This window comes from Sceloporus undulatus, chromosome 5 (assembly GCF_019175285.1).
Source record: "Sceloporus undulatus isolate JIND9_A2432 ecotype Alabama chromosome 5, SceUnd_v1.1, whole genome shotgun sequence".
In the NCBI taxonomy this organism is placed as follows: Eukaryota; Metazoa; Chordata; class Lepidosauria; order Squamata; family Phrynosomatidae; genus Sceloporus; species Sceloporus undulatus.
Genome location: NC_056526.1, coordinates 55407647 through 55432119, shown reverse-complemented (window position 1 = coordinate 55432119; position 24473 = coordinate 55407647). Strand labels below are relative to the sequence as shown.

General features: G+C 40.4%; 1 protein-coding gene across 1 annotated transcript in view; it reads left to right on the top strand.

Moving 5' to 3' along the window:
• Positions 1-24473, top strand: part of TRHDE (thyrotropin releasing hormone degrading enzyme) — a 332065-nt gene that overhangs the window by 75410 nt on the left and 232182 nt on the right. The window contains exon 3 of the mRNA XM_042470783.1: positions 10790-10916. Within this exon, the coding sequence (XP_042326717.1) occupies positions 10790-10916 (127 nt within the window). The remainder of the gene's footprint in view (positions 1-10789; positions 10917-24473) is intronic.

Sequence of the window (24473 nt, the reverse complement as noted above, 5' to 3'; positions counted from 1 at the left end):
TGCATGAATTATTCTGTATTGTGGCAAGTTTGTTTATATTATTTAAAATTGAAAGCAGATTGTATGGAAATTGTGTTTTCAGTGACTTAGATCCAACTGTGCAAATAAAACAAAATAAAAATCAACACCATCCTAGGTCTAATTTCGCTGAAATGAAACTAATATAAAATTAAGCCCATAGTTTAAATATCAAACAGCCTGCAGGGATATGAAAAATAATTGCATATTGTTGTCAGTCAAACTTATTTAGGCATAAATAAAGAGTGAACATTATTTTTCTTGCATCATAAAATGTTTGCTGACAACTTCATTTATTTTCTGGTACTGATTTTCTGTATTTCTTCTTGGGGTATCCTGTGGTTTATTATAGAATCATAGAATCATAGAATCATAGAGTTGGAAGAGACCGCAAGGGCCATCCAGTCCAACCCCCTGCCATGCAGGAAATCCAGATCAAAGCATCGTCGACAGATGGCCATCCAGCCTCTGTTTGAAGACCTCCAAGGAAGGAGACTCCACTACAGTCCAAGGGAGTTTGTTCCACTGTCAAACAGCCCTTACTGTCAGGAAATTCCTCCTAATGTTGAGGTGGAATCTCTTTTCCTGCAGCTTTCATCCATTGCTCCGGGTCCTAGTCTCTGGAGCAGCAGAAAACAAGTTTGCTCCCTCCTCAATGTGACATCCCTTCAAGTATTTAAATAGGGCTATCATATCACCTCTTAACCTTCTCTTCTCCAGGCTAAACATCCCCAGCTCCCTGAGTCGTTCCTCATAGGGCAAGGTTTCCAGACCTTTCACCATTTTAGTCGCCCTCCTTTGGACACGCTACAGTTTCTCAATGTCCTTTTTGAATTGTGGTGCCCAGAACTGGACACAATATTCCAGGTGGGGCCTGACCAGAGCAGAATATAGTGGCACTATTACTTCCCTGGATCTAGATACAATACTTCTATTGATGCAGCCTAAAATCGCATTGGCCTTGTTAGCTGCCGCATCACACTGTTGACTCATGTTCAACTTGTGGTCTACTTGGACTCCTAGATCCCTTTCACATGTTGTCTCCTTAAGCCAGGTGTCTCCCATCCTATATCTGTGCATTTCATTTTTTCGCCCTAAGTGCAGTACCTTACATTTCTTCCTGTTGAAGTTCATTCTGTTAGCTCTGGCCCAGCTTTCTAGTCTATTCAGGTCATTTTGAATTTTGATCCTGTCCTCTGGAGTATTAGCTATTCCTCCTACTTTAGTGTCATCTGCAAATTTGATAAGTATTCCCCCAATTTTTTCCTCCAAGTCATTGATAAAGATGTTGAACAGTACTGGCCCCAGGACAGAGCCCTGTGGGACCCCACTGGTCACTTCTCTCCAGGATGAAAAGGTGCCATTGTTGAGCACCCTTTGGGTTCGGCCGGTCAACCAATTACAAATCCACTTAACAGTTGCCGTGTCCAGCCCACATTTTACAAGCTTGTTTGTGAGAATGTCATGGGAAACCTTGTCAAAGGCCTTACTGAAATCAAGATATACTATATCCACAGCATTCCCTTCATCTACCAAGCTGGTAATTTTATCAAAGAAAGAGATTAGATTTGTCTGGCATGACTTGTTTCTCTGAAACCCATGTTGACTTTTTGTGATTATGGCATTGCCTTCTAGATGTTCACAGACTCTCTGTTTAATGATCTGTTCCAGAATCTTTCCTAGTACTGATGTCAGACTAACTGGACGATAATTGTTGGGATCCTCTTTTTTCCCCTTTTTGAAGATGGGGACAACGTTTGCCCTCCTCCAGTCTACTGGGACTTTTCCTGTTCTCCAGGAGTTTTCAAAGATTATTGCCAATGGCTCCGATATTACATTGGCCAGTTCTTTTAATACCCTTGGATGTAGCTCATCTGGTCCTGGAGACTTAAATTCATTTAGGTTAAACAGGTATTCCTGTACTATCTCTTTACTTATTTTGTGCTGAATTTCCCCTATTCTGCCCTCTGCTCCATTATCCTCAGGTTGAGCACCCTTTGCCTTTTCTGAGAAGACTGAGGCAAAGAAAGTGTTGAGTAATTCTGCCTTTTCTCTTTCTTCTGTTAGTATTTTGCCATCTTCTCCATGCAGTGGCCCTACCGTTTCCTCCTTCTTCCTTTTGCTGCGGACATATCCAAAAAAGCCCTTTTTGTTGTTCTTAACCTCTCTAGCAAGCCTGAGTTCATTCTGTGCTTTGGCTTTTCTGACCTTATCTCTACACTTGCTAGCTATTTGTTTGAATTCCTCTTTGGTGATTTCCCCATTTTTCCATTTCTTATACATGTTCCGTTTAAAATTTAGCTGAGCTGAAAGTTCCTTTGTCATCCATCCTGGGTTCTTGCGACACCTCCCATTTTTCTTTCTCACTGGAACTGTTTTAATTTGTGCCTTCAGTATCTCCCTTTTGAGAAACTCCCATCCATCTTGAACTCCCTTCTCTTTTAGTATTCCTGACCATGGGATCACCCCCAGTATTTCTCTAAGTTTAGTGAAATCCGCTCTCCTAAAGTCTAGGATGCGTGTCTGACTATGCCTGGCTTCTCCTTTCCACTGTATAACAAATTACAGGAGAACATGGTCACTTCCACCTAAGGATCCCACCACTTGCACCCCATTAACCAAATCATCCTTGTTGGTTAGGATCAGATCTAAAATAGCTGACCCCCTTGTTGCCTCTTCCACCTTTTGGACAATGAAATTGTCTTCGAGGCAAGTGAGGAATTTACTAGACCTTGAGGATCTGGCTGAGTTTGACTTCCAACAAATATCAGGGTAGTTGAAGTCACCCATCACTACTACGTCTCTCCTTTCTGAGTGTGTGGTCATCTGTTCTAGAAAGGCATCATCCAATTCCTCCGTCTGACTTGGGGGTCTGTAGTAGACCCCCACCATAACATCCTTGTTGTTTCCCTGCCCTTTAATTTTAATCCAGATGCTCTCCACCTGGCTTCCAGGATTGATGTCCTGGATCTCTTCACTGGTGTAAATATCTCTGACATATTGGGCTATTCCTCCTCCTTTCCTGTTTGGCCTGTTTCTCTTGAAAAAGTTATACCCCTCTATTTCCACATTCCAATCATGAGACTCATCCCACCAGGTTTCAGTGATGCCTATTATATCGTATTTGCATTGTTGTACTAGGAGTTGAAGTTTATCATGCTTATTTCCCATGCTCTGTGCATTAGTGTAGAGGCATCTAAGACCATGTGTTCCCTTTACTTGCTGCTTGTGCAAGTTCTTTTGCCTCCCACTGTTGGGTCCTTACACTGTTTGTCTTGTTCCCTCTCTGTCAGTTTGACTATCTTCTCCAGACTTTTTGCCTTCCAGAATACTGTCTCCCTCCCCCACATAACTCAGTTTAAAGCCCTCCTGATCAAATTCTTGAGGCTATTGGCAAAAATGTTTTTGCCAACTGGCGTGAAATGCAACCCATCCCTTGCCAGAAGTCCCTCCCCATGGAACCGCAACCCATGGTCCAAGAATCCAAATCGTTCTTGGCGACACCATCTACGGAGCCAGTTATTTACATCCGCTATTTTCTTCTCCCTTCCTGGACCATGCCCTTCGACTGGGAGAAGAGAGGAGATGACAACCTGTGCATCCACCTCTTTCAACTTCCTACCCAAAGCCTCATAATCCCTTATGATATTCTGAAGGCTATGCCTTGCAGTATCATTGGTTCCCACATGAACCAAAAGAAAGGGGTAATTGTCAGTAGGCTTGACCAGTCTTGTCAGCCTCTCTGTCACATCACGGATCTTTGCCCCAGGGAGACTGCACACCTCCCGAGACATCTTGTCAGGCCCATAAACCACTAGTTCAGTGCCTCTCAGCAAAGAGTCCCCGATGACCACTACACGCCTCCTCCGAGGCTTAGCAGCAGCCATTCCCTTTGGTGGAGCTCTCTGGGTCCCCTGCTCTGTCCCTGAAGTCTGTCCCTGCTGCTGTTCCTCATCATCCTTGATAGCAGAGAGAGATTGAAATCGATTCTGTAGCTGTAAGCTTACAGAATGTTCCCTGGTTTCCCTACTTCTGTGTGTGACCTTCTTCCAACTATCTACTTCTGTTGTGTGTGAAGTGACCTCCTCTTCCCCAGCAACTTCCTTTGTGTGTTTCCTGTCCAGGACCATCTGGTCCGTTCTGGTCAGGACAACCTTTTCCTCCTTATGATGCTGAAGTGTAGCTACCTGGGCCTCCAGCTGCTGTACTTTCTCTTCTAAGAGGGCTACCAACTTGCACATGGGGCAGGTAAAGTTCCCCATATCCCTAGGCAAGAAGACAAACATCCCACAGGTGTTGCAGGTGACTGCAGCAGGGCCTTCAGTGTCCATATTGAGAAGTCTTAAGGAAACTCTGAGCAAAACTGTGGGTTTCCCCTGCTAAACACAAGTGTAAAGACCCCCTGATGGCTTGGCCTTTGTCCCCAAACTCTGTCCTTGAGTTCAGTTCACTGGCCTTATAGTTATGTAGACTAGCTCCTTTCAGAGCAAGTCTCTGACTCACTTCCTCTGAGCAGAAGTACCCACAAACCCCTTAAGGAAAGGGAAAAGAAAATGTGCAAAATTAAAGGGCCCCCTCTAACAATGTTCCCAGGCCAGCTTCTCCAAATCGTCCTTGATTATATAACAATTTTTTAAAAATAAAAATAAACAATTTGCACGCCATTAGGCGCGCGCCTCCCCCAGCACTTAAAGAGAATTAGGCTTCTGTCCACTCCCCCCAAGAGCCACAACAATATCCCAAGTTTATATTATTAGTAGTATTATAGAGCTCTGTCTGCACTGGTGTTTTCTACTTACCTAACTTATATTTTTCAGTTCAACTAGCATGGTCTTTATCATTTACTAGCTTCTTTTCATGCATGCTCTCCCTCTGTACTGCATAGCAGTTTGCTGTATATTTATATAGGTAGTGTTATCCAGGGCAAGGGTGGTGATCCTTACCTGTTTTTTTCTTTTGTAAATCCTCTTTGCATGTAATGTTTTGATTGCTTAAAGTTACCATAAGATAATTTTTATCTCGCCTATTTCACATGTTGAATATTTCTTGTGAGTGCATTCCCTGTAGTGACAGCTAGTATTTAACATATTTGGGAGCTTGTTAGTACTCTGAATTGTATTCATTCATGATAAATACTAGCTGTCATCATGCATTCACAAGAAATATTCATTTCATGAATGTGAACATTTAAAATATTCTTGTGGCATCTTTACCACCTAAAAAGTAATGTGTGAGTCAGCTTTTTTCGCTGTTGTTGCTTCCTTGAATAAAACTGTATGAGAACTGAAAAGTTAAAACAATTTTTAAAAGACCAGAGCAGCAGCTTCCCTTTTTGTTGATCTAAGCAAGAGGGAGAAAGTTGTTGGACAAATGGAAAGAAGGTTTCCTGAGGAATACACAAAAAAGTAGCTTTGCCACCACAGAACAAATTCTATGGCATTGTCTAGGACAGGGTGGTAAACATGTGGCAGTCAAAGTGCTGGACTGCATGTTAGTGGAAACCTAGTCAGCCTAGTCAGTGATGAGGAATTATGGGAATTGCAGTCCTGTTATATGGAGAGGGCTGCATGTTCCCTCTCCCTGATTTTCATATTTTAGAGGGGTCACATCAATATGATTAAGGAAACTAGAGCTTGGGAATTTTTTTTTTTTAGAACCATACCTTCTAGAATTTTTCAACCAGTGAACAAAAAAAATCAACCTTTGGAAGAAAATACAGTTAATTAGGGACACCCTGGTGTGATTGTTCATGCTACAAAATGCTCGGTTACAGTATGTACTGGCTCATTATTTTGCACTGTAAAGCGCAGTGGTACAATTTGAAGTTTGTAAACCTTCTTCCTTTAAATATTTAACACCATAGCTCAGGGGTCGTAGTGATTCTCAGTCATGCATATTGATACCATAGAATGAAATGTGTTAAGGTTACATCAACCTGAAATTAATACATAAAGTACTAGTGCATTCAGACTTAATTATTAGACTAAAATTAATCAACCATAGTCAAACTCCTAGTTGGCCGATCACTTTGTCTTGCTAATACAGCAGACTGTATCCAAAGTATATTTTAAACTGCATGATACAGAATATGCCAATAGTGACAACAAATGTATTTTAACAATAAATGTTTCATTATGCATAATATGCATTCTGAAGCTAGATGTGAATCAAGAGTCTCTGGGTTAATGTTTTTCCCACCAATACACTAGCATTCCCCTTCCAACATTAAGTGGTTAAAATCATCAAGATTATGTTGCTATGGTTCATCACTGCAAGTGGAGAAAACTAGAAAAAGAATCTCAAGAGATGAAAACCCCATTATATTACATGAATCGTTAGGTTAATTATATTGTTTTCCATTTTCCATTACCTTAGAAATAGACAGTCATTAAATATTCTACGAAGACATTACATTTCAGTTTTGAAAACGAACCATGATTTTTTTTTAAAATACTGCTTCAAATCTCCAAGGAAAGTTATGTAAATTCTTTGGTACTATACTCCCCTAATTATATTTAGTTGATGTCACCATGTTGATATTAAGTCTGTAGTGACACTTTTTTTTGCAGTATAGATGGAACCAAGTAAGAAATTATTCATGATGTGGACAGTAAGGGGTGGGGTAAATCTGTTTGATCTGCATATTTCCTTCATTGCCTTTTGTGACACATCATTTTGGAGTCTTGTTATATCAAAGACTCTTGACACCTGTCTGAGGAGATCTCTTTCTTGATTCTATGGAAATCGATGCCTTCAAAATGCATTTAAATGTCAAGGGTGAAGTCTCCAGAAATATTGCTAAACACAATACAAGTCAATCTAGATAGCAACAACAAGGGAGATAATGGTTAGCTCCTGTAGCTTGTTATGAAAACTGGTAGAGTAATGTTGGTTTCTCTCTACATCTCCTATTTAAATTTAAGTACATAGAGCAGGTTCCACCATAGTACACATGCAACATAGTACACATAGTATGCCATAGTTCCACCATACATGTGTTTCAGGCACTGATTATTGATTTTACTCTGTAAAATGAGTCCAAAGTGCATTGCTAAATCTTTTCAAGGGAGAAACAATCGCAAGGAAGTTGCAGATTTCTTCACTGCACGTATTGCCACTCCATAGGAATCAAGAAATTTCCTATGGCATGCCTTGTCAGATAAGAGTCGAATTTTTCACCAGCGGGGCTGTACTTGTCCAGCCCACTTCATATTTCTGAGATCTTCCGTATACCACGGTTTACAGTTTGAAACAGGCTGGAAAGGATGTTTGGGAGCGATTGTGTCTATAGCTTTGGTAAGATCACTATTCCAGGTACCAATCATTAAAACCCCTAGTGCTCTCCGGAACCCAACAGGTTCCATCAGCCTTTGTGGGCGGATCATTCTAATTGGTCCTCCACCCCCAAGGGGCTGAACCTTAGCCCAACCTTGATGTACCTGTTCTGTACTAAAGACCACATTGAGAGTATGACCTGCACAATGTGTAGGCCCAGAGACTAATTGGGATAGGCCCATGTTTGTCATGGAGCTCGTGAACTCCCAAGCTGCACCATTTAGATTTGTTAAATGAGCTTTGAATGGAATGTTGAGGTCGCCAAGGACTAAGAACCTGAGGGACTCCAACACCAACTCTGAGACCAGTTGTGTCAGCTTGTATAGGGAGTCTGGTAGATAATGGGGTGTACGGTATACCAACAGAATCCCCAGACTGTCCTTCAGGCTTAGGTAAATACGCTCGATGTGGTCTGTTTTCTGGACAGGTATCCTGGTCAAAGTGAGGTTATTTTGTGGACAAAGGCCACTCCCCCCTCATCCACTTCCCATTACCTGCTCACTGACAGAATACCCAGCTTGTAGGGCCTGAGCCTAGGTTATAGTACTATCAACCCCCAGCCAGGTTTCTGTAAAGCATGCCAGGTTGGCTTTTTCTCCCATCAATAGATCATATATAATATGGGTTTTATTTTTAACTGACCTGGCATTGCACAGGAGCAAAGAAAGGTTCTGTGGTTGGATTGGCGCTCTCTCTCCAGTTCTGTTGGGATAACAGGGTAACGGAAGGTGAGATAGATTTCAAACATCAATCTCATCTTCCTTTATAACAGTATTTCACCCTCTTAATGCTTTATCTTCCATTACCTCACACCATGCTTTTTGCCGCTCCATGACTAAAATCAATTGCCTCCCACTGTCCACTGTCAAGAATATTCCCTCCCCTTCTGTCCACATCTGTCCCCATCAATCTCGCCTCTATTTGCTAAAAATGGATAGCTGAGGAAAGTGTACGATTTTTAAAGTCTCTGCTCCCCGGCGCTCGATGGACTCTTTGCTACCACTGCAGCTGTTGTGGGAGGGGAGACGTTTTTTTAAATTCTCCATTCCCTGGTGCTCTGTGGACTCTGCGCTGCCTCTCCAAGTTCTGGAGAACTATCTGCATAATGAACTATCTGCTTCTTTCAAACACTTGCAATAAAGTAAAATAACTGACCTCAGCCAGGCCAGTTGCGTGTGCCTATTTTGGTGCTGCCATGTGTTAAAAAGGTGGTAGACATTAAGTATATGGCAGTGTATTGTCTTCCCTGTGGAAAACAGTCAGGCTTATGTTGATGTCTATTTTATGTCTCATATTAGAGGTAGTACTATTCTGAGGCAGAAAGGGTTACATAGGTAGTATAGTGAGCCCTGGGGGAAAAAAATACAGCTTCATAACTGTGGACTTGATTTCCTTTTCTGTTTTGATGTGCATTGGTGTATTGTTGTGGAGCCCAGACTTGTATGTTGCAGTAGCTCACCGTAACTATCTACATACAGTGGACCCTTGTTATACGCTGGGGTTTGGTTCCAAGATCCCCCGTGTATAACAAAATCCGTGTATGCTCAAGTCCCATTAAATGTAATGGCATAGCAAAATGGTGTCCATTATAAAAAAAAGGAAAATCAAGGTAATTTTATACTTTTTTGGAACATTTTCAAACCGTGTATGCTTGAATCCGTGTATAAAAAATCCATGTATAAGAAGGGCCGACTGTATTGTAGGCATTATGCAGTTTTTAGGTGAACAGCAAAAATGAGGTAAATGCATTAGTTTATATGCTTCTAGATATGGGGTTGAATTGAGATACAGGCATGTGCAATTGCACTGGCTGAGACAGTCAACCTGTTCCCTTCTCTCTTTAGCTGCCCAGCCCTAACAATACTAGAACATCAGGTTAGCATACTGAACATTTCTGGTATAGGGGAAGGTTGAGCCCTTGAAAATCAGTCAGACTATTTTGGGGGAAATGGTCTTCTGGGAAAGAAGAACCAGGGATGCCACCTTCTCTAATTCAGTTACATGAGCCTGAGTAAAAAAAATTAAAAGATGTTGGCTGCAATTTTCACAGTTTGGCTATGCTTACACAAGATGCTGAGCCAACATTGCTCAAAATCCTTTTTGCATTTGTTTGTTTATGAGCAAGCTCGCTGTTCCATGAGACCCAGTCATTTCTGCATGGCTCCTTTTGCAACTGGAAGTAGCTAAATTAGCCACTGTACTTAGCACTAAGCAGAAAAGCTTCTGTGTCTGCACCAGAATTCCAGCCATTTTGCAGGAAATATTTGATGCCAAAAATTGATACTGGTGACAGAGCCAGATCATTTAACAATCTAGGTCTAGGTTCAAATGTAAGTTACACTTATATTTACTTTACACTTACTTTACTGCCCTAGGGTAAGTTCCTGATTAGGTTAGCTGCTCCTCTTGCAGCAGCAATGTGCCCTAACATGTATAGTATGCTTGAATTTTGAAGAATTCTGACTTCACATCCTGTGCAGATGAGGTCTTTCTCAGGAGTGAAACAGACAGTAAAAATGAAGTAGCTTCCGGCTGCTTTGGAGGCACGGCAGTTAGATGACACATGCCTCCCAAGCAGCTGGAAGCTGTGCCAAAGCCACATTCCAGTCCTTAAGACCGGAGCCACTCTTTCATACCCATCTGCTCCAGCCCCAAGTAACAAACCCAGCTTACAAAAGCATTGACGACTAAACCCACACCCACTAGATGAAGAAATTGCTTTTTATATTCTGGTGATTTGTACAAGAAGATAGCTTAAATGTTTTGTGCTGAATGCAGCATCAATATCAAAATTGTGTAAGAAGTATGAGCAGCTTTAATATACTTACTGCATTTTGAAAATAGCAATAGAGGCCTAGAGCAGTCATGGATGAGCTTCAGGAATGTTAATTGTTTATGTACATGAGTAAGCTTATAAATGGTTGTTTCTGAGGGCTTATTTTGCTCATCAAGAAAAACTGTCAGTGCTAGTATAAAGAAGGATGAATGAATTATTATATCACTTCCTCAGACTCCTAAAATGTTCAGAACTTGATGGAAAGTGCTGTTAACTTACCATGAACTTCTCTCCTACTGAGCCACCTCAGCTTCTGTACATTTAAAGTAGGCAAAAAACCATTATACTAATCCATTGTGCCATCTTATCTCCAGAAAACACATGTAAGCAATTGTGTTGAATATTCATATTCGATACAAGTTGCATTAAAAATCAGGGTGTTTGACTCAATATTCAGCTATCGTTTTGGAGTGGTGGCATTCCTAATGGTGTTCGTTTTCAATTGTGAAGGGTTGTTGTTCCACCAAACCATCTTACTCTGCTCATGCTGAGATTCAAAGAGAAAATCTGACAAGAGAGAAAGGCATCAGCTTTGTTGTTGTTTCAAAATTGTAGGAAACATGATGACCCATCCTTTGTTTTGTTTTGTTTTCTAATCAGATCCGATTGTATGCAAGACCTGATGCCATCAGAAGAGGATCTGGAGATTATGCTCTAAACATTACTCGGAGACTAATTGAGTTTTATGAAGACTACTTCAGAATGCCCTATTCCTTGCCAAAATTAGGTAAGCCCTTTAAAAAGTGGGAAGCTGCTGAGAGAGAAGAGAGTTACTACAAATTGTGATGATTCCCCAACAACTCCTAGCACCCATCCCACATTGTTCAGTAGGGTCTCTGAATACCTCTCAGAGGGCATTCTCTGTTGTCGCCCCTAAGCTCTGGAATGACCTGCCGGATGAGATCCGTCAGCTAACATCTTTAGATAGCTTTAAAAAAGCTGTCAAGATGGATCTCTTCCGGCAGGCCTTTCCAGATTAAATTTTTTCCCGGCCCAGGCTCCCCGGCTCCCCGATTTCCCTTATTCCTCTCGTGGCCCCATCCCCTGATGGTGAGGATTACTAAGGGTTTTGGGGTTTAGTTTAGCATAGTATAATTATACATTGTTATAGTCCCATTTTAATACATTTAAGTGTTTAATAATTTTTAAGGGGGGGAAAGGAGTATAAATATTTATGTATATTTTATTCTGTAAATTTTTATGTTGTTCACCGCCCAGATTGGCTTTGCCACCGGGTGGTATAGAAATAATAATAATAATAATAATAATTATTATTATTATTATTATTATTATTATTATTATTATTATATCTGGAGAAGCCTTAAGAAAGAAAAGAAAGCAAAAGAAAAGAATGAAGTCACTGCCTGGGGATGGGGAGACAGTTCCATTCTGTGAATTTCTCAGAGGATCCTACTTACGTTCGGGTCCAAACTAATAAATATGAAACATTCATTTCTCTATCAGTTGAGAGAAGAGGCCAGTCTGCAACATACAGGCCAGTCTTAAGCTGCTTTCCACTTGGTGTGGTTGAGATTCATTGGAAAGGAAATGCTTTACCAATTTGTTTTTAGATTGTGTGTGTGCATGTGCGCACACTCACATGTTGGATTTCACTTCCATTAGACAGCTTTTGGGTTATGTTACGGCAATTTGAGCACATTAACATTTTGACTTTTCATTAATTCCAAATCTAGATGTGTTTAGCATCTGAAAAATTAAATACCCACACCAATATTTTGTGTAATTATGGTGCTTACTGAAATGAACCACTCTAAGCTTACTTTGCAGTCCAGGCAGCCCAACCTAAAATGTATATTCTCTTTATTTGCTTTTGTTAATACTATTCTCTCACAGGCTAGAATACTTCACACCGTATTATTATACCCACCCTCTTTAGGAACACATGGGACCGAGATCCAGAAAACATATTACTCAGCAGCTCTCTTTTGTTCACAAGTGTTTTCTGATTTTCAGCCCCAGGTGTTCTTTCCTGAAATTCAAGGCCTCCTTCATTAAAGCACTTGCCTGCTGAGTGGCATCATTCTTATACTTCAGCTAATGGTGTAGCAGGAGATACATTAATTGATACTGTTACAGTGGGCGTATTATGCATTTTTAATAAGTGTGAAAAGCCTTTTCTTTTCCCCTTTCTCTTATTTGATGCAATACCATGTTAACGTCAAAGTAACACAGAAGCTTGTTAACATGAAACTGCACTAAATCCAGTTTATCACTTTGTAGTTTCATATCTGTGCAGTTTGTCCTAGGTAGTGTTTGTCATGAAAATGTGAGTCATCGAACTGGATTTTGGATGTTTTTTTTGAGGGGGGAGGGCAAATAATGTAGCAATATTTAAAAAAATCAAAAGGAAGACACAATGCCTTTCTTTTTCATTATCAGAAAGAAACCTAGAGTCCTTAATGCAAGATAATTGAACATGGCAGGGGGTATCAACAGGATATTACAATGTGTGTGTGTACAGAGAGAGAGAGAGTGTGTGTGTGTTTGAGGTAGAATGTAGGGTTTCATTCCAATGCACTTTCTAGGCATGATGATTATTACACAACACAGTTTATTGGCCACATTTTACATAGTAAATGATGCTGGTGATATATGTTTTTTCCCCTCTTCTACTCTTCTCTTGGCTTTTCTAATCAATTTAGTGGAGCTGCTTTTAACTTTAGACATTACTGTTGTTATACATTGGAGCCATTGCTTTATTTTTTCTCTCTCACTAAAAACATACTGGCTACTGAGAATAACTAGATTAGACCACTTCAAGGAGTTATACCTGAGTACCTGGAAACTCTAATTAGGTCAGAAAATTTACAATTAGGTCACTGACTACAACTAATCAGTAAAATGCTTTTTTTTAAAAAAAGACTTTGGCTTTGTCTCTGTTTCCTAGCAAATCTTGAAATGTTGGTTTAATACTTTAGAGCTGTATGTGGTCTGAAAGCTATATATCTGCATAAGTTCTGACTATATGAGTGTGAGGGTTTAGCAACTCAGTCCCAGTTGGAAAACAGGTATAGCAGTTCTCTGTAGGTGCAGTATGGAAGATTAATTGTAGACTCAACATTTCTTGCTGTGATGGTGTGATTTGCTGCATTCATACTATAATAAAAATGGCACCAATGAAGGTTGTGTACAAACTATCAGAGTTTATTTCCACATTATTTTTAGTAATGCACTTTACCCCTGTAGTGCTGGCACAGCACCGTAATTTTAGTGAAGATAAACTGACTGCTATTTCTATCTAATTTATGCCCAGACTGAGATGAAAATAGTGGCTTTCAGTCCTGAATCTTCCAGCAATCTGGTAGTACAAAACTTATTTTGATTGATTGTTTATCAATATCAGTTTTAGCAATAAATTAATGGGAAACTATTAGTGCAATAATTCTGGGATTTGTGCTCCCATGAGGAAAATCAGTAGTTTATCATGATTTTGCATTATATATAATATGCTTTTGGGACCCATGGAAAATTGACATTTCCATGTATTAAGAGTGGTTTAACAATAATATAGCTATTGATTTGTGTACACAAAATTTGTTCTAATTAACAGAGGTTGTTGTAGCATGGGATGTTTCACATATATTAGTCTATTTGTCACTGAACACATATTTGAAATTTGATTGCTTTACAGACAGTGTACCTGTCAATACATCTTTTATGGGTTCTTAAGTTTGTTGGTTGTTCTTGAAGGTGTGGGTGGGGCATTTACACCATGTGACATATTGGCTCCACGTGCGCTCCAAACAAATCCTAGTTCCAAGTGCACAAACTAACAAACACGTTTCACAGATGCTTCAAACTTTACTTAAGAGAAGTCCCAAGTTCCAACACCCAAACAAATCCTCAGTCTCAAGTTTGTTTACTGAGGCCCGTTACAGACCGCCCAAAAGGGGTGGTCTCAGGCCGCTGCTTGTTGCAGCGTGGAGGAGTCGCAGCAGCCAAACCGCGCAACTCCTCCACACTGCAAAGAAGGAGCGCGAAAATCGCGCTCTGTCCAGCAACCCGGAAGAGACACCGCAAATGCCAAAGTGCGCACTCGTGGCGTCACTTCCGGACCGCGACGTGCAGACGCAGAGCGTCCGTTATGTCAATATGGCGGCGGCCGTGTGGAATGGCCGCCACCATTTGTTACGTACTCTGTCCGTAACAGGGTAATGGGCGTTACGGACTCTGTCCATAACAGGGTAATGGGCGTCTGGAAGAGACACCCCTTTTTCAAAAGGATATCCTAAGGATGTCCCTTATGGCGGTCTGTAACCCGCCTGAGATTCCTCACTGAACTCTCCCTTCTGACTGAAGCACTTCTCCAGGATCTCCATTTCTGCTTTATCTTTCTCGCTGGGCTTAGGACCCTGTTCCCACTGTTCAGCCTTCAGGTCCCACCACTCTCCTTCCAGAGTTTCCCCCTCTTTCTGGTGTCACTCTCCTTCGTGAGGATATCTAAAGTCTCCTTTCTCTTTAGGGTCGTGAAGCTTTACCCCTAGGTGTGGCCCAGTTCTTAACAGCTCGTTAAGTCACTGGGCATCCTTCTCTCCCAGGACTCCTGATCACCTTCTCTGTCCCTGCTCTGACCACCTCTCCACATTCAGTTCTTCCGCATCTTGCCCTCCTCTCCGTAATCTTCTCTCCCTCACCTTTTATCCCTGTCCCCAAGGGCATACCCCTCCTTCTCAGGCTTCCCCTGGGTCCTCCCTTCTCTCCTGTTGCAGCTCTGTCCGATCAACCCTCTCCTCGCCCTCTTTTCCCTGATTACAGAAGGGTATAAGGTTGTAGCTGCAAAAGCTGTCTATTTTTTTTAACCTGCTTTCATGAACTTGGTAACCACTGGGGTTTGGTTCCAGGAAACAACCCCTCCCCCCCCATAGATACCAAAATGCTTGGATGGTCAAGGCCCATTAAATACAATGGTGTAGGAAAATAGAGGAAAAAGAGAGGGCTGTCCTTTGTCTACAATGGTTTTCCATTGCTCCTACATCTGGAAAAGAGAACACACCACTCAATCAGTTATCTATGGTGACTGCAAATATATTCCTGTTTCATTATGAAAGTTTTCATCCATGGGCTAATTGGATTCCACACAAAGTTTACCCCAAATTATACCTGGTAGTTGGCTAAGGGTAATAGCCATCTGTTTCTTCTATCTCAGAAAAATAAAATTACAGTTTTCTAGTGCGAAGTTGTGTTTTATATATAAAGAATATACCCTCTTCCCTCCCCATTTGTGGCCTTGGCACTTGTGGTTTCAATCATTTGGAGGCCGAGGCTGTGAAATTCTCTCCGTTCCTTCTTTGCCGGCATCTTCCCCCTGGCACTCGGGCCTGTAATTGGCGCTGGGGCCTTTAAATGGCTCTGGGTGCCATTGTGACTCACTTTTCCAGTGGTGCTCAGGGCCTGGCATAGGCATGCCCTGCCCGCTCCACTGCAGTCAGTTGATGTATCATGTACCCATTGGCTGTGGCAGAGGGGGCATGGTGCACGCACACCAGGCCCCACGCGCTGTTGGGAAAACAAGTCCCGATGGTGGCCAGGGCTGAATACAGGCTCTGGCACAATTACAGGCCCCAGCACCAGGGGAAGGATGCCGGGAAGGGAGGGAGGGAATTTCACAAATAGTTAAGTCCCATTGTCAATGATGGCCACCATTGCGGACAATGGGAGTTGACTATTTGTGAAATTTGGTATCCACCCCCACCCCTCACCCCCCCCGAACATATCCCCTGCGAATCTGAAGGGACGAGTGTAGTTATTTTAGATACAGGGTAAGAAGAGCAGTCTGATACAGAAACTGTTTATTTCTGTGGAAGAATTTATATGGAAGTTTGCAAAATAATAGAATTTTGTGTATACATAGGTGATGCATACATTTAAAATCCCTGCGTGTTAAATGAATAGTACCATACTCTTCCTTCCTTCCTTCCTTCCTTCCCTCCCTCCCTTTTTTTTCCTTTTATATTCTAACTTTCTCTTAGCACAGGATTCAAGCAGACTTATAATAAGTTAGAACAAAGTCCAGCTTAAAAACCCCCAAAACATACTGGTGATAACCAGTGAGGAAATATTTCTATTTGAAATATATGTGTTTTTTAATTCAGAAAAATCTGGCAGTTGGCTAAAACTATAGCCCTATGCTGCTGCCACAGACCTCCAGCTCTGCTGTTGCAGTGTTTTCCTGCACAGTGTCCATGACAGGCATTGGCATGAAACTGTATATTGGAAAGATGACTTCATTACCCTGGCAGTGGGGATACATAACCAAGCAGCAGTGCAAAAAGTATTGGGCTGCTCTGTCAATATGATGAAAGTGTGCTTCTACATTGTTGCAGGGCTTAGACATCTTGTAAGACTCAGAACAATATTTGGATTCTGTGTGAACTTGGGGTTTGTAAATTAAGGCTAAGAAATGGCTGAAAAAGAGTTTCTTTTGAAATTGTAGAGCACACAAGCATAACAAGGAAGAAGAAAGAGGAAGAGGAGGAACAGGGTACATACAAACATCTTTCCTTACTTTTGAGGCCATTTTGGGCACTCCCAACAGCATCTTATGGCAACAGTGGAAGAGAGTTTCAGATTTCTCTTTTAAAAAATGTTTCCCTAAAATCTCATAATTTTCTTTAATGTAGCTTTAAAGTTCTCCTTTCTAGAACACATTATATAAAAGTGAGAAATATGAGTCACAGATAAGGACTAACAGAAATGTTTCATTGCTTAACAACTATGGTCTTCCTTCTCCCATTTAGCTGAGATAATCAGTAAGCCTGTGGGCAGGGAACATCTAATTAACAATTTGTAAGCCGCTCTGAGAGCATTTCTAAAGACTGGGGTATTACTACTACTACTACTACTACTACTACTACTACGATAATAAGATTGATGGAAACACATTAATCACTCACACTGAAAAACATGTACAGTGGACCCTTCCCACTGTGGGAATGATTTTTAACAATTGTGATCTCCAGGCATATGTAGAGGACTACATCTAAAATAAGTAATCTTTTAAACCTTGGCAGTAGCATGTGTTAGCATATTTGTTCCAGTAGCACATGTTCAGGCAAGCACTGTTTATTTGGAATGGGGACAATTCATGTGCCAAGAACAAAAATGTACAAGATGACTACATTTGGGAATTAGCTTATTTCAAATGGGCACCCAGTTACAGATATCAATGTAGAAATTCTAGTAGGGAATCAATTGACTCATAAGCCATCCCATGCTTGCTGAATTTATAAGACAAAAAGATCAAGTGATCATCAAAGAAATTTACGTATCATGCTTAGATATGGGGAACGGCTTTGGGGACCTTGGCTTTAGAAATTTGTTTGAACTCAAAATTGAAGGCTGTAGCTTCCAGAGATTATGATAGCTAATGGCTTAGAGGGGCTGGGTTATGGGTTTTGGAACACTACCATGGTAAGAATTAAAAGATTAGGACTGACTTCTAGGTGTGGTGGGAGGTGGGGAGAGTTGTAATGCAGGAGGAAGTAATGTAGGCATGGGCAGTGCACAGAAGCTAGCTTTGTGCTTTGCTGCTCTTGCAAAAGGAGCATGTACAGCAGATGGGGGGACTTCCCTACACAATGACATCTTATACATCTCACACCCCTATTCCTGGGACTCATTCATGCTACAGAATAATAGTGCTATTATTCCATTGTAGCTTGGTGAGACACTAGAGTACTCTGGCTAAGAATTCTAAATGCCCTCCCTAAAGTGTCAATCCCAGGATTCCCTAAGGGTGAAAACATGGCAGTTAATGTGGAATAATAGCACTATAATGTCACAAGTAGAAAGGCAGGGAATGTACGTAAACTATGCAGTATCTGAGTTGGCAGCTTTAGAAACAATAGAAACTCTCCTTGTACTCTCTTTGTACAGAAAGATACAAGACATATTGAAATCATTCTATTTAAAATCAAACCATTTAGATCCTATTTTAAATTAATTTCAGGGTCTGTCTAGCAGGTGGAATACCTTCACATTTTAAGGTGCAATGCTCTTGCAAAAGGAGCATGTGTATTGTGCTTTTTGACATGTGACTGGAAACATATATTGCCATTTTATATGGAGTGGTTGTGATACGTTAAGACTGTTCCGGGAATACTTTATCTGTTTCAGGAGATTAAAATGCTAAAAATCAAATCATGCCAATTTTATCTTTTGAAAGCAACTGAACTTAAGACAATTTTCATTCATGGTCTTTTATTCTGCTGCATTATTGCTCTCATCCTTGATTTAGGAGAGTAACCTTTCTTAAAAGGATGCCAATGATTTCTTTATTTAAGTGTAATCAAATCTTCTTTTTAGAGATTTGAAAACCTCCTAGAAGGTCATAAGAGGCATTCCTAGGCAAGAAAGCTGCCTGCACATTTCAGAAGATTGGGAAGGGGCTAGTCACGATGATTAAAAACAATTTAAAGCCTTTTTCAATAGTGGACTGTAGTGCTACTGTAAAGGAGGAAGCACATGCCAAAGTTACAATTCCTTCTCTAATGCATAGTGTCTGGAGATCCCCAGTAAAATATTCTCTAAGATTAGAAGACAGAGGTGTCAGTCATATGAGTTCCCTCTTTCCCTCCACTCTCTCCCCTGCCTTGCCTTGAGTGTGTTTCATAAAACAGAACTGTACAATTTTCAGGGAAAGACTTTCTGCCTTTCCAAAGATTGAAGCCTGAATGAAGGTTTAAGAGGGGTCCAGCTTTGATCCTTTCAGCTTTGCAGAGAAGTTGCAAAGTGAAGCTTTGCTTCACTTTTATAAGCCTTTGAACTGATCTCAAGAGGACTTTGTGTACATGTAGACCTTGAATACATGTCTAGGTCCTCCTGGTGTTCTGTAGTTGTGTGATTTTTTTAAATGTTGTGGGGAAGAGGAAATAACTCTTCCTTTAATTATTTTTATAAAACCAACATTTGAGGATGTAGGAAAAAGAGAATAAATTATTCAAAAGCTATTATTGAGTGGAAAAACTGATATTTTTTTTTATTTCTGAACATGCATGTAAAATATTTATTTATTTGTTTGTTTTATTTATATCCCACCTTTTTTCTGATATAGGACTTGAGGGTGGCTAATAACAAATTTAAAAACAATACAAATTAAAAATAATACAAAAGAATTACAATGCAAAGTTTAAAAGGCAATTATACGATCTATAATTGTAAAACATTAAACATTTGAAAAATTAACTATATTAAAAACTCAATACAAACATTATGTATTAAAAACCTTATGCAGCATTATTCAGAGAATAATGGTGGTTACTGCTAGCTTTTCCAACTCAGTGAATCATTGGTATTTTGGGTAGCTTTTTAGATTTCTACCAATTTCTGTCACTGTTAGAGCAGCTTTGATAGGACTGGAGAACTAAGGAAATTATTTTAGTAATTTAGTAAGCATTAGTAAGCATCTCTGAATAGACTCCAGATACTGTATGCTCAGCTATTGTAACATATTAATCCATTTATAAGGCAAAGTATGATAAAAAAGAGGGGGAAAAAAAGGAAGAAAAACAGATTGATGAAACAAAAATGGAGCAAGAAATAACAGAAGAAAGTGTTATTAAAATTCACAGTGAAACCTACAGTTTAGAAGATCTTGCAGCTATCCATTTAAAAAATACCTTTATGGACTTTGGTGCACGTGGTAATAGAAAATGACAAGGTTAACGTTTAAGGCTTTGCAATACTGGAAGTGACTTAAAGCCTCCCCTTCAGACTGTTATTGTGTTTGGCTTCTGTTTGATGCTTAATTCTGTTTGCTTATGATTCAAGTCCACCAAAAAAAAGAAAAGAAAAAGTAGATGTGAAAGGATCCATACAGATAGGCCAACATAAAGCTGCTTCGGGTCACTTTGGAGGTATGCTGTTTAAATAATGCATGTGTCCTAAGAGTCCAGGAGCCGCGCCAAAGCCACACTCCAGTCCTTAGGACTGGAGCGTGGCTTTGGTGCAGCTTCTGGACTTTTAGGATGCATGCATCATTTAAAAAGCATACTGCAGGCATCATTTAAGCAGCACCACTCTACTACCTGGTGCCACTGCTGCAACATGTTGCTCCCTCTGAGGTCACAATGAGGCACCCAGCCATGTGAATCGACACTGGGTGCTGTGTTTCTGACCTCAGAGGGAGCAACTTGCATCACTGGTGGTGGAGCCAGGTGGTACAGCAGGATGTGTACGCAGATGCCCAGTGTCACTACAGAGTGTGGAAGTAAAGGGGACAATCAGGGCAGTTCTGGGCCCAGAATACTCCAGGAGCAGTCCAGCAATTCTAGCTGGTGTAGACGAGCCTTAAGTTTGTTCCCTGTTGTCTCCAGTAACTTACACTGATTTGGAATCACGTTTGTTTCTACCTTGCTTTTTAGCCTTTTGAAGGTTCTCTTTTATTTGTTTAATAAATATTTGTTTAGCTTTACATGTCCTGCCAAGGACCAAAATCAGTAAACAACAGATGAAAACACTGTATAACCACAATCCAAAACAATTTTTAAAAACCAGTTTCTAAAACATACACAATTAAAACAGATTCAAAAGCCAAACCTAGTTATATGGGACAAAGGCTATACAAAACAGTGCCGTTTGAGCTGCTTGTTGGAAGCTCAAAAAGGATGAAATAAGTATGACTTCTTCTGGGAGGGGATTCTGTAACTGATGTGCTACACCTGAGAAAACTCTGTCTCTTGTGCTCACCAACCTACCTTCTCATGGTGGGGCAACAGAACATGCAACAGAAACTCTGTTGAGGATGTCAGATTCTTTTCTGATTGTTATTCATCACAATCCAGAGTCAAGTTCAACAGTGATCATGTGTGGATATAGTATATCTTGATTTCAGTAAGGCCTTTGACAAAGTTCCCCATGACATTCTTGCAAACAAGCTTGTAAAATGTGGGCTAGACAAAGGAACTGTTAAATGGATCTGTAATTGGTTGACCGGCCGAACCCAAAGGGTGCTCAACAATGGCTCCTTTTCATCCTGGAGAAAAGTGACCAGTGGGGTCCCACAGGGCTCTGTCCTGGGCCCAGTGCTATTCAACATCTTTATCAATGACCTGGATGACAGAATTGGAAGCATACTTATCAAATTTGCAGATGATACCAAATTAGGGGGAATAGCTAATACCCCAGAGGACAGGATCAAGATTCAAAATGACCTGAATAGACTAGAAAGCTGGGCCAAAGCTAACAAAATGAAATTCAACACGGAGAAATGTAAGGTATTGCACTTAGGGCGGAAAAATAAAATGCACAGATATAGGATGGGTGACACCTGGCTGAATGAAACTACGTGTGAAAGGGATCTAGGAGTCCAAGTAGACCACAAGTTGAACATGAGTGAACAGTGTGATGCGGCAGCTAAAAAGGCCAATGCTATTTTAGGCTGCATCAATAGAAGTATAGTGTCTAGATCAAGAGAAGTAATAGTGCCACTGTATTCTGCTCTGGTCAGGCCCCACCTAGAATATTGTGTCCAGTTCTGGGCGCCACAATTCAGAAAGGACATTGAGAAACTGGAGCGTGTCCAAAGGAGGGCGACAAAAATGGTGAAAGGTCTGGAAACCATGCCCTATGAGGAACGACTTAGGGAGCTGGGGATGTTTAGCCTGGAGAAAAGAAGGTTAAGAGGTGATATGATAGCCCTGTTTAAATATTTGAAGGGATGTCATATTGAAGAGGGAGCAAGCTTGTTTTCTGCTGCTCCAGAGAACAGGACCCGGAACAATGGATGCAAGCTGCAGGAAAAGAGATTCCACCTCAACATTAGGAGGAACTTCCTGACAGTAAGGGCTGTTCGACAGTGGAATGCACTCCCTCGGAGGGTGATAGAGTCTCCTTCCTTGGAGGTCTTTAAACAGAGGCTGGATGGCCATCTGTCAGGGATGCTTTGATTTGGATTTCCTGCATAGCAGGGGGTTGGACTGGATGGCCCTAGTGGTCTCTTCCAACTCTATGATTCTATGATTCTATGATTCTATGTTGTCTGAGGTTTCTGGAACTTGTAGTCCAAATATTCTGCCAGAATATGAGATACATTAGGAGCCAGCCGATATCTCTCTGTTCATCTTACCTGGCTATCCTGTTATTCATCTGTAGTTAGCTGTTATACTGCAGTGCACTAATAATGTCTGCTGGGGAAATGTACTATAATGTAACTTCAGACGATTAAACTAATTATCATTAATCATTTCTCAAAACATTGTTATTTCTTAGCAAACTTAAATGTCTTTGCAAATGCTTGATAAGCTGCAAGCTTACTATTTTTAGGATATTTATTTTTCATAATATAAGTAGAAATAGCATATCCTACCAATATTAATATTATTGCCTACGGACATTCACAAGCGTTTACTAAACAAATACGTGTCCTGATTTACAGTGGGTACATTTACATATATTATCAAACTTTCTGTCAGTAGAATTGGTTTCAAGAGATTATAGCTCTGCTTGAGGGGAAGAGGGTGAGTGGAACAATCACAACATTATTAAGAAAAAATATATAGAGAAAATGATGTAGATTCCTGTCCATACAAAAGAATGGGGTGGTGATTGTGGCAAACCCCATAAAACTATTGAACCCTTTTATTGAACCTTTAAATTGAACCCTTTTTATTAAAAAAAAAAATAAGTCCAGAACTGTTCCAGCTTTTTGTATTACAAACTGATCCCTTATGTTTGAAACTGCAATTTCAAGAAGGCATGTGTACTAATTTGAATTTCTTTTTCTATTATTTCTGTGCATGAAAAATGATTTAGAAGACATAACATAGTTTAATATATGACCTCTCACTTGGAGCCACTAAGTATTTTCATTAAAAAGTACCTGTTATTATCAGCACAAAACTAAATATAGTATGATGCATGGAAGAAGTTTTTTTAAAAAAAGAAAGGAAAGGGAAAATAATACTATTGATTTGGCTAGCCTAGAAATCAGCAGTTGTCTTAATTACTTACAGTTCTGCATGCATTCTCTCGAGGTTTCTGTATTTGAGGCCTCAAACTGATGGGGCAAAAGGCCTGATCGCTATTGGACCACAGCAGCTACACACTCCTTGCCCCAATTTGGGCTGCTGCTGTGGCCCTGCTGAAAAGAAGAAGTTTTTGTCTGCTCCATTTTGGCCCTGCTCTTCTAATAATAATAATAACAATAATAATAATATTTTATATCCCGCCTGTCTACAAAAAGCAATTGGGGCGGGATTGGCATGCCTTCCAGATGTGTTTGGGGCATGCATCGTGTAAACGCCACACTCCAACAAGGCCCGAATATTTAAATGCCATCAGTTCAGTCAAACATTGAAAATACACTGAAACCAGTTGGGTTGTATCCAAACTTAGTCATATATAAACCAGTGAGACAAATTAATTATCAGTAATTTGCATTCCACTTATTTTTAGTGAGTCTGCTTATTTATGTTCTTGGGCTTACATATTTATACTCTGCTGGTGCATAGTTGGTTTGCATGTGACTTCAAGTTGCCTGTTGGCTTATGGCAACCCCATGAATTTCATAGGGTTTTCTTAGGCAAGGAATATTCAGAGGTAATGTTGCTGGTTCCTTCCTCTGAAATATTGCTTACAGCACTTGGTATTCATTGGTGGTCTCCCATCCAAGTACCAACCAGGTACTTAGTTTCCAAGATCAGATAGGATCTGGAGGCTTGAGGGGATTTAGTTGCACTATTCTAAAAGTATACATGATATGGGTATAAATCAACAACAAATGTAGGATTTTTAAAGTGGTAATGAATTTTTGCTGTTCAAATGAATGCAAAAATTGGCATGTTCAGGTGTACAAGGGCAAGAATCCAGGAAGTGCAGACGTGTCCTGCATTTTCTACCTTTGCAAAATTGAATGTTGATATCACTTAGACTATTTCACAGAAATATACACGGTAAAGGTTTACACATTCCGATATGGAGTAGAGAGAGATTTTTTTTAAACAAAATGTATAAATGTTTGAGAAGTGTGTAATGCACTTGTTTTTTCTTCCTCTTTATGTTCTTTTTATCAAGCTGTTCATTGTTGATGTACAGTGGGCCCTTGGTATCTGTGGGTTTGATATCCATGGATTTGAATGGATTGAAATGAAGAAACATTTAATTTTTTTCAACCTGCCATGACCAGGCTGAGAAACAGTTTCAGGGCACTAGCAGTCTCTTGGAAGTCAGTCCTACCACAAAGCCATAATCAGAACTTAAAACCTCTTCCTCATTCTCTTTCCTACCTTTGCATCACAAAGCTACTGCCAAAATGTAAACCCCATCT